Below are 11,533 nucleotides of genomic sequence, written 5' to 3' on the forward strand. Positions count from 1 at the left end.
TAATATGCAGTGAATGAAAAGTAAAATGGAAAGTGATTACCGATTAGCTTAGTCAACATCTGTCTGTGCTGCAGAGTTTAAATTAATTCAAACTTCTATGCGGAAGGCAGATATTATTCTTTGTTGTTTAAATATTAGATCTTGTCTTGTTTGAGAATGGATTTTTAAATTGCTTGTAAAATACATACTAATCAACAGAATAAGTCAAAAGTGTTACCAGAAAAAGAAACATAAGACGTGTGGGTAACATCTTAGATTCCTTAGCTTAGTCTTGGATTATTGTCATCTGGAGATATATGTTGCGAGAAGACATCTGAAGGTGCTATCTTACAATGTAAATTGTTTAGGGATACCTGCAATATTTCATGAGATGAAAATTATTTCTAGTGAAGGTATCAACTTGTTTATTAAAAAAAAATCTTTTTTTAAAATAGCTAACTCTAAATGATTCATCCTGACTGAGGAGTAATTATTACTGTGTGAAGAAAAGGTAATTTTTAACTTGTAGCTTTACCTAATAATTTTCAACATCCTTTTCCATAATATTTACTAGAATTAATAATAACAGAAGCTAATCAACTAGCAGGATGTTCATTCCTTACTACCTTTCAATTTATGTATGTTCTTTGGAAGATATCAAAGTGAGATATTAACATGAAAACTAGAAATAAAATATTCAAGAACATTGGCACTTTATTAGGATAGTAAACCAGCGTGTGAGTGTTTTGTTTTTAAAGGATTTTAAGATAAGTATATTTAACTACAGCTGTATTTTACAAGAAGAAGAAGAAGAAAGAAGAAAGGCTGAAGAGTTGTATGAAAAAGATAGAAGAGTTAAAAATAATGGAAGAGCAGTATAGGACACAAACCGAAGTGAAAAAACAACTTCAGCTGACTCTCGAATTGTTGGAAGTGGAATTGAAGACTGTAAAAAGTAGCTCAAATGAGGTAAATTAATGTTTAGTAAAATTTTACATTTCTAATATTTTATTAATATTACTTAGAATATCCCTTCGACTTTATATATATATATGATGTAGCTCTAAAACAAGCCACAAATTTTATTTCATCTTAAAAATAAATGAAACTTATAACTACAACTATTTATTATAAATCTTGGCTTCAAAGTTATACTTTATTTCAGCTCAAAGACCTTTGGAAAACAATGATAACCCATAATATATGCTTAATGATATTTTGTTGATAAGTAATCTGTTCCTAGTGACATAGTTCAGTGTAGTTTTCCCTATTTCACATTAATTACGGTTTCAAACATTGTGAAAAGGAAATAAAAGTTATCATAATAGTATGTGATCTCAGGATTTCCTAAGAAGAGCTTTATAAATGTTATCTTCTTTGGTGTTTTGAAAGAAAAGGTTTCTATTGTATTTGCATGTCTACCCCATGGAAGTAACTGTGGTCTGCTGGAGGAGCACTAGAAGCAGAGTCAGAGGACCTAGGAAAAATCCAGCAACTTGCTTCTATTTTTGACCTTTCCTTGCAGAATTGTGATAACTAAATGAATTTATTGATGTATGCATACAAAAGTGCTTAGTACAATGCCCAGATCTGTCATTTATCAATACATATCATTGTTAAAACTGACTCTAAAAATGTAAGAAAAGTAGAATTATCTATAAAATATTCACAGAAAAAAGAAACTTAAGGAATTTGGAAAATTTCATCTGTCCAGATATCTGCAGACCTAAGGCTCTTACTATAGGGAAAGTAAAGGTTAGATGTTAGTGTGTAAACCCAGTTTCTAAATGTAATCATAGTTTTTAATCATTTATGTTTTGGGGTTTGTTGAAATTCAGTAAAAGCCTTTTTTAAAAAAAATTCTGAGATTCTTAAGTCATTTCTAGTGGTTTCTTTTTTTTTTCTTTTATAGATTCATTGTCTTCAAATACATTTTTGAACTTTTGAGAATTTATGCTCTAAAAGGTTTGAGGTTTTGATTCAACTTTTTTTTCCAGTTGGATATCCAGATGGCAACTCTTTCATTGTATAAATGTAACAGGTTATTACTTATTTGGTTTCAGAAGAAATCATAACATATCATTTTATTGGGTGCTAGCTGAAAGTTTTCTTTGTTTTATTTAGAGTTCTCATACTCATGAAAAAGAAAGAGACCTGTGGCAGGAAAATCACTTGATGCGGGATGAAATTGCCAGACTCAGGCTGGAAACAGACACAATAAAATATCAGAACCAGGAAACTGAAAAGAAATATTTCAAGGATATTGAAATTATAAAGGAAAACAATGAAGATCTTGAAAAGACTCTAAAGCTGAATGAGGAAACATTAACAAAAACAATAACCGGTTACAGTAAAGAGCTTCATGCTCTGATGGATGAGAATACAATGCTCAATTTGGAGCTAGAGAAGGAAAAACAAAGCACACAAAGACTGAAAACAGAAATGGAATCATACCCTTGTAGACTGGCTGCTGCCCTATGTGATCACGATCAGTGTCAGTCAGCAAAAAGAGACCGACAGCTTGCTTTCCAGAGCACAGTAAATGAATGCTGTCATTTACAAGAAAATATTAATTCTCACATTCAGATTCTTTCTCAGCAACTTTCTAAAGTTGAGAGTACATCCAGTGGCCTGGAAACTGAGCTCCATTATGAAAGAGAGGCTCTCAAAGAAAAGACATTGGCTGTAGAACACATACAAGGAGTCCTAAGCCGAACACAGTGTCGACTGAAGAACATTGAGCACATGTACCACAATGACCAACCTATTTTTGAAAAATACGTGAGAAAGCAGCAATCTGTAGAGGATGGACTATTTCAACTACAAAGCCGAAATCTGTTGTATCAACAGCAGTGTAATGATGCTCACAAGAAAGCTGACAATCAGGAAGAAACAATAATTAATATCCGAGCCAAATGTGAAGATACTGTAGAAAAACTTCAAGCTGAGTGTAGAAAGCTAGAAGAGAACAATAAGGAGTTGATGAAGGAATGCACTCTTTTAAAAGAAAGACAATGCCAATGTGAAAAAGAGAAAGAAGAAGGAGAAGTAAGTATCAAGAAAAATAAGTATTTTTCAAACCTTCTGAAGTAAAATTTAAAGTCTATTTGGTTATGGCTAAACACTGAATCAAATTGAATATCAAAGTACCTACGTGATAAACAGTTCTGCTATATCACCTTAGAAACGTAACTTGTTTCCAGCAAATAAAAGTTAGAGCTAGGAGATCCTTTCCTTTGAGTAAAGACAATGTGACACTTAGCAAAATTTAAGCATTTCAGTTACAAAATATTAATATAGACTAACATTTATAATGTAGTCTTAGACTGTTGAAATAATTTTAATTTCTGTATGTTGCCACATTTTAGGGTTATGATAAAGCAGATATAAAGAAATATTCATACCTAAAGTGTTATTTTGAAATTGATCCAATTAATTGGATTACTTTCACAGTTAATTCCACATTTCCCAGATGAACTAAAGTGTATTTCCTATTTTATAATTATTCTTCCTCAATAGCTTTTAATGTATCGTAATTGATATAATTTTATTTTTATTCACTGTCAATTTGACTTAAATCTGAAAATAATTCAGTCTCAAATTATGTATTGATACAACCATTCCGTTCTTTAAAGACATCTTTCTTACATTATAATATGGGGAAAATGTGATAAATGTTAGCCAAAAACCATATTTGATTTAATCTTCCCACTGGCATTTATAACTTACTTTCAATTTTTCAGTCATAATATGGTCATAATTTTTATTTCAAGGCTCAATGACTCTCATTTGGATATAATGTTGTCCAGTACAAAGATAAGCTTAGCTGTCTGTGATTTATTAGTTTCACATTGGATCCTCATTTTTAGACTAATGAGGGGTGGTAGGAATGGTGGGGATTAGCGAAGAGAGACACCGCAGCTGAGGTCAGGGAGGGAAGTGGAAGCCAGGTTACCTAGAGCCTCTAAGGCCATTGGCATGTTACTTTTCTTCTGAGATGGAAATCGATTCGAATGATTTGAGCTGGTGACTGAATATGTGAGGAACTCTGAGGTTGGTTTGAGCGTCTTATTAAAAAGAGGGAAAGCACTGCACAGTGTAAAATTCACTACCACCAGTCCCACCCACATGCCTGTTTCCTTTTGAGACCTCAGAAGGTTTTTAAGCATTGCACATTCATCAGTGCACTGAATCTGTTGTATGAGTAACACAGCACCAGTTTGGCACAAAGATAACACCTTCTTTATCCTTACCTGGATTCAGAAATAAATAGGAATGTGTACACATGAAGAAGAAGAATCAATGTGTGTGGTGATAGTTCTCCAAATGTATACATTAGAGTTACATACTGTTAACAAAATTTAATCATAAGGTGATATGTAAAATCAGTAACAAAAATAACATCTTACCAGGTAGTCATGAGACAGCTTCAGCGAGAAGTGGGGGATGCCCTGAACAAACAGTCACTGTCAGAAGCTATGCTAGAGATTTCATCACAACGTCACGTTAATTTAGAAGATGAGACACGAGATTCAAAAAAGAAATTAGGCCAGCTGAGAAGTCAAGTATGTATGAAACTTAGCATGTCAACAGTTACTCTGTAGCTGGTTAAATAATATCAAGTGTTTCAGGACACCAGTTTCAGTGGAGAGCTTTCTTTTGTATTTTCATTATAATTAATTTTGTTAAAATTTGATTCTAATACACCCATTTCTCAATCTCTGCCGTGTTTTATAATTACAAATATTTTTCTTAGTATTTCCCCTTATGAAAGTTGAGAATTGCACATCATTTCTCACAGAAGATTAGAGAATTATTTTTTCTTTTTACAGTATATTTTTAGTGATTTTTTTCATTGCCACGTGGAGACAAGCCAGATTAATTCAGAGGATAATGTCTAATGGAATGTTTCAGAAAATTTTCTTGTTTTAATCTCTACTTTTCTGTGTGAATAAAGACTTGTGCTTACTTACTTCATGGGTTTCTGGTTAACTTGTACAGAAAGGCCATTCTACAGAATAAATTAGGATTTTGATGAAAATCCTTACTCTGACTTTTTATTGGGCTGTAGTCATAGTCATAGAACTATGGACAGTTAGCATTTGCCAACATGTATGTGTCTACTTTCTCTTGTTTAAAAAAATAAAAACACAAAAATTTACAAATGGGGTTATAGGAGGTCGGCAAAGGGTAGGTTTGAGATGTTTGGGTGGGTCAGGTGGGCATTTTGACAACATGGCTTCTCCTTTGGCATGCTCAATGGACATCTCTGCAGTTTAAGATACACTTTTAAATCAATTATCTTCTAATGATGACGTGAGCCCTGCCACTCAATAGGAGAATCAGCAGAACCTGTAGGATTTTACCTGAAATTTATCTTGTCTATTTTAATTATTTTTCTGTTTATTTTAAAATTTTATTGTGGTTTCCCTGGAAAGGAAAGATGATGCTTAGTTTTAAATGTTAAAAATGGGCCAGATGCCATGGCTCACGCCTGTGATCCAAGCACTTTGGGAGGCTGAGGCGGGTGCATCACCTGAGGTCAGGAGTTTGAGACCATCCTGGCCAACATGGTGAAACCCTGTCTCTACTAAAAAAAAAAATGCAAAAATTAGCCGGGCATGGTGGTGGCACGTGCCTGTAGTCCCAGCTACTCGGGAGGCTGAGGCAGGAGAATCGCTTGAACCCGGTGGGTGGAGGTTGTGGTGAGCCAAGATGGTGCCTGAGCGAGACTCCGTTTCAAAAAAAAAAGTGCAAGTTTTCTTGCTATAACAAAATTAAATGGATACAGACAAAAAAGAAATGAAATTATAGTTGATATAGTGGTGTTTGGAATTGAAAAATATAAATGCTTACTATAAAGTAATTTCCTATATTTCCCCATTTTACCCATTTATTAAATGTGAGTATTTGATAAAATATAAATTAAAAAAGAAAAATACTGTGTTTTAATCGTAGAGCATAGGTCAGTAAACTTTTCTGTAAAGGCCAGGTAGTATTATTGGAGACTTTGTGAGCCATAAGATCCCTGTTGCAACAGCTCAACACTACAGTTACAGCACAAAAGTAGCCATAAACAATATGCAGACTGAAGGGGTGTGGCTGCCTTCCAGTAAAATTTAGTTAAAACAGGTAATAGGTCGATTTGTCCTAGATTATCATTTTTTAATAAAATAGATTGTGATAGTCTAAAACAGTATTTTATGTATAACCGTATTTTGTTCATTCATTCACCTATTGATGGGCATTTGGGTTATTTCCACACCTAAAGGTTGTTTTTAATTCTTTGTTTTAGTTGCAAGAAATGCAGGATCAACGCACAGAGACTCTAAGATGTGCTGAGGAGATGCCAGACCACGTGCAAAAGTACAATTTAAAGCAGTATACAAAATATCTTGAGTATTTATAAAGCAAATGACTAGTGTAGTATGAGAATTATATCAGTTAAGATAATAAGTATGTCTATGTGAAGCCAAGGAAAAATTTCAGCTTTAAGCTATTTTGAAATGCATAAATTTTCTACATTATTTTTAATTTTACACATCATCTACAAATCAAAGGTAGAAAAATAACAACAGTTGCTCAATTTTCTACTTTTCAAATATCTCAGAATTTATGTAATTATTCCTTCAGATGTTTGTTCACAATTTATATGATTTTTAAAAAATTATGTCTGACTAATTATTTTAAAATATGTATTTTAGGCTTAAAATAGAAAATGTCATGTTAAAAATTAGAATGAAAAAGCGAGTGAACAAAATTGAGCAGCTTCAGAACATTTTGGTAAGTTCAAGTTTGATAAGTCAATCTTATTTTCTGTCACACTGAAAAGGAATTTTATTTTTCTCATAGGACAGATTGAATATCCCTTGTCCAAAATGTTTGGGAGGACCAAAAGTGGATTTTTTCAGATTTTGGAATATTTGTATACACCTAATGAAATACTTTAGGGATGGTACCCAAGTGTAAATGCGAAATACATTTATGTTTCATATACCTTATGCACATAGCCTGAAGATAATTCTACACAATGTTTTTCTTTTTCTTTTTCTTTTTTTTTTTTGCCCGGCATGGGGGTGCAGTGGGGCACAGAGTCTTGATCTGTCGCCCAGACTGGAGTGAAATGGTATGATCTCAACTCACTGCAACCTCTCTCCCAGGTTCAGGCAATCCTCCTGCCCCAGCCTCCTAAGTAACTGGGACTACAGGTGCGTGCAGCCACACCAGGCTAATTTCTGTATTTTTAGTGGAGACAGTTTCACCATGTTGGCCAGGCTCGTCTCGAACTCCTGACCTCAGGTGATCCATCACTCACCTCAGCCTCCCAAAGTGCTGTGAGCCATCACATCTGGCTTGTACAATGTTTTACAAAAATGTTTTGCATGTAACAAAGTTTTAACTGTGTTTCCATCACAGCCTGTCACATGAGGTCAGGTGTGGACCCTTCCAGTTGTGGTATCATGCATGTGCTCAAAAAGTTTCAGATTGTAGAGCATTTTGGATTTCAGATTTTCGAGTTAGAAATGATCAACCCAGAATAGAGATGCTCCTTGACTTACGAAAGGGCTACATGATAATGTCTCTTGTTTAACTTAAACATTATTAATAATATTTGACTTTTTCAGATGTAGCCGGTGTGCAAGAGAACATAACTGCAGAAGTAGATGAAGATATGTTGCCAAAAATTATGAATTAAATTTAAATCATGGATTTCTGAAATAAATGTAAATAGTGAATGTGTTGCTTGGTTAACAAGTACCACATTAAATACTTTTTCTTATACACATTACTGAAAGATGTGACAACACAAACATTCATAATGAAAAGTATACTTATGCCTCATTAGTTTATCATCTTCCATAGCTTTTAAAAAAAATCTTAAGAAGTCTGTGTGTATCCCTTTTTTCCCCTGGCTCTACACTTGTTCCATCTCTATGGAACTGTCAGCTTGCACACTGCAGCTGTTCTCAGAAAACAAAGGTATCATCAACTTCTCAAGGTTATGGTAGCGATTTAAGGCCAAGAGATGCTAGACTCATGTATCAAGCAATTACAGTTCATAAGCAATCACTTGACCAGTCATATTATAAGAGAGAGAGAGAAAGTGAGAGTGTGTGTGTGTGCGTGCGTGTGTGTGCGCGTTTTATGTATACCTGGTTTCTGGATTCTGTTCTGTTCTATTGATCTCTTTATCTTTATGCCAAAATCACACTGTTACAATTTTTGTAGCTTTGTAATAATTCTTCAAACTGGGTTGTATTTTTCCTCTAAATGTATTCTTTTGGTTTTTTCAGAGTTATTGCGCATTTTCTATTTTGTAGAAATTGACAATTGGTTTTAAGACTCGCATGGCATGTAGATGACACAGAAATGCGCAATTTTACATTTCCACCAGCAGTGTATAAGGGTTCCAGTTTCTCTACATCTTTTCCAGTATTTATTTTTCATCTTTTTTATTATAGGCATTCTAGTGGTGTGAAGTGGTACCTCACTGTGGTTTTGATTTGCCTTTCCCTTTGATGTTGAGCATCGTCACGTGGTTACTGGACATTGTCTATGTTCTTGGATGAAAAACCTGGTCATTATCCTTTGACCATGTTTTAATTGATGCCTTTTTGTTATTGATTTGTCAGAGTTCTTTATATATTCTGAACATGAATGTATTTTTTTATACTTTCTTCATAAACTTTGTTCTAAATCTTGTATTCTTTATTGTTTCTGTGTTTTAAATTTTTGTTTTATCAGGCTCGTTTCTCAAGAATTTACCATATATATTAGTATCATATTTCTATATTCCAATCTTGTTTTCATGATTTGCTTCCTTGCCTCAAAGGAAAAAATATACTCTCATTATCCAAATAATTTCCCCCTTTACTCACACCCACTATTCTTCTATAATCCACATTCTCTCTCCTGGGGCAAAAGACTGGGATTTATCTTACTGAGGGAACTTCCTTTATGTTGTTCAGGAGTAGCTTTAATGAAGTTTTACGTAGTTGGAGACATCAGGACAAAGCATGTATGTCACTGCTTTCCTCAGGAGCACTGGCTCACATGCCTTGAAAGGATTTAGCTCACATACCTTCAATAAATGGCCGAAGATACTAACAGATGCCATGTCATTAAGCTTCACATTTACTTATAAAGAGAAGATAATTTAGAATTTACATGTCAAAATCTATTACAAAGATGGCACATATTTGACTGAAACTCCAGTGTTTGTCACTGTTGACGTAACTATAGTCCCTGCCTTTCTCATCTGTTTTCCCTTGGTGCCAGAAAGTGCCATGAAGTGCCAGAAAGTAATGACCAGATTAAGTAATGACCAGAAATTGAAAACATGAGCCACAAGAAATTTGTCTTATTTTTGCTTTTGTTGACTGTGCTGTCAGTGTCATATTAAAAACAATATTGCTTAGACCAATGTCATGGAGCTTTAGCCCTATGTTTTCTTCCAGTAGTTTTCCAGTTCTAGTGTTGTATTTAAGTCTTTATTTGGAGTTGATTTTTTAATATGATGTAAGTTCAGGGTCTAATTTTATTTTTCTGGTGGATATTCCATTTTTGCAACACCGTTTATCGAAGAGACTGTCTCTTCATCATTGTGTGTTCTTGGCATCTTTGTTAAAAATAAGTTGACTGTAAGCATGTGGGTTTATTTCTGGGTTTTCCATTTTGTTTAATTAGCCAATTTGTCCATTTATATGCCACTATCATGCTATTTGGATTACAACTGTTTTACAATATGTAATAAAATCAGGTAGTATGCTGTCTCTAGCTTTGTTCTTTTTGCTGAAGATTCTTTTGGCTAGTTGGGAGTCTTTATTTCATACAAATGTCAAAATTTTGTTTTCGTTGCTGTAAAAGAATGACATTGGAGGCCAGGTATGGTGGCTAACCTGTAATCCCAGCACTTTAGGAGGCCAAGGTGGGCAGATCATGAGGTCAAGAGATCGAGACCATTCTGGCCAACATGATGAAACCATGTCTGTACTAAAAATACAAACATTAGCTGGGTGTGGTGGCAGTAGTCCCAGCTATTCGGGAGGCTGAGGCAGGGGAATCACTTGAACTGGGGAGGCAGAGGTTGCAATGAGCTGAGATCATGCCACTGCACTCCAGCGTGGTGACAGAGCAAGACTTCGTCTCAAGAAAAAGAAAAAAAAGAATGACATTGGAATTTCGATAGTGATTGCATTAAGTATGTTACCTTTTGTACAGTTTCACAATATTAATTCTTCCAGTTCATGAACATAGGATATCTTTTTATTGTGTTTTTAAACTGTAGTTCATTGGGTGTTTTTGTTTGTTTGTTTTTTGAGACGGAGTCTCACTCTGTCGCCCAGGCTGGAGTGCAGTGGCCAGATCTCAGCTCACTGTAAGCTCCGCCTCCCGGATTTACGCCATTCTCCTGCCTCAGTCTCCCGAGTAGCTGGGACTACAGGCGCCCGCCACCTCGCCTGGCTAGTTTTTTGTATTTTTAGTAGAGACGGGGTTTCACCGTGTTAGCCAGGATGGTCTCGATCTCCTGACCTCGTGATCCGCCCATCTCGGCCTCCCAAAGTGCTGGGATTACAGGCTTGAGCCACCGCGCCCGGCCAGTTCATTGGTTTTTTATAGGTTTTTCATATAGAGGGCTTTTTATCTTTTTATAAAAGACAAAAGGATTAAATTTACACTTAAGTATTTAATTTTTTGTTGCTATTGTACTTGAGATTGTTTTCTAAAATTTCATCAGATAGTTTGTTTATTGGTATATAGAAACACTATTTACTTTGTTAGCTTATTTTGGTATCCTTCAACTTTACTGATTCATGCATCAGTTATCCCCAGTGTTGGAAGAGGGGCCTGGATGGACGTAACTGGGTCATGGGGTGGATTTCTCCCTTGCTATTACTTGTGATAGTTCTCATGAAATCTGGTTGTTTGCAAAAGTATGTAGCACCTCCCCCTTCTTTCTGTTTTCCCCCTACTCCAGTCATGTAAGATCTAGCCTCTCCAGCCATGCTTACAGCCTGCTGAACCATGAGCCAATTAAACCTCTTTTCTTTATAAATACCTAGTTTGGGTATTTGTTTTTAGCAGTGCAAGAACAAACTAATAGTTTCAAAATGTAGAGAGAGGCTTAGTGGATAACATAAAACAATACTCAATATATGCCGCATATAAGAGACTCACTTAATGCTAAATGACGTTCATGAGTGAAAGTGAAGAAATGGAAAAAGTTATTTCATGCAAATGAAAAGAAAAGCAGAGAAAAGAGGTGGCTATGTTTATCTCAGACAAAATAGATGTTAGGTCACAAACTGTAAAAAGATGATGATGAATGTCATTATACAGTCATAAAAGGGTCTATTCAGCCACAGGATATAACGATTGTAAATATATGTACCCAACAGCATATAAAGCAAACATTAAGTGATCCGAAGGGAGACATACACTGCAACACAGTAATACTAGAGAAATTCAGTACCCCATTTTCGACACTGGACAGATAATCCAGACTGAAAATCAGTGAGTAAACACGGAGCTGAAACTACACTTCAGACCAGAT

The 11,533-nt window shown here is 34.9% G+C and overlaps 1 protein-coding gene across 2 annotated transcripts; it reads left to right on the forward strand.

Annotated features, from left to right (window-relative positions):
• Positions 1-828: 828 nt before the first annotated feature.
• On the forward strand, positions 829-8,684 carry LOC117090720 (ankyrin repeat domain-containing protein 62-like). 2 transcript variants are annotated; one of them, XM_033223310.1, is made up of 7 exons: positions 829-948; positions 2,104-3,027; positions 4,392-4,544; positions 6,275-6,345; positions 6,684-6,762; positions 7,605-7,649; positions 8,442-8,684. In XM_033223310.1, exons 1-6 carry the CDS (start codon positions 844-846, stop codon positions 7,608-7,610), a joined length of 1,338 nt encoding a protein of 445 aa, XP_033079201.1. In that variant the 5' UTR covers positions 829-843; the 3' UTR covers positions 7,611-7,649; positions 8,442-8,684. The 2 variants fall into 2 exon arrangements, with proteins under 2 accessions (XP_033079201.1, XP_033079192.1); XM_033223301.1 differs by lacking the exons at positions 7,605-7,649; positions 8,442-8,684 and having other exon boundaries at positions 6,684-6,927.
• Positions 8,685-11,533: the final 2,849 nt, after the last annotated feature.

This window comes from Trachypithecus francoisi, unplaced genomic scaffold, assembly GCF_009764315.1.
Source record: "Trachypithecus francoisi isolate TF-2019V2 unplaced genomic scaffold, Tfra_2.0 Contig01103, whole genome shotgun sequence".
Classification (NCBI taxonomy): Eukaryota; Metazoa; Chordata; class Mammalia; order Primates; family Cercopithecidae; genus Trachypithecus; species Trachypithecus francoisi.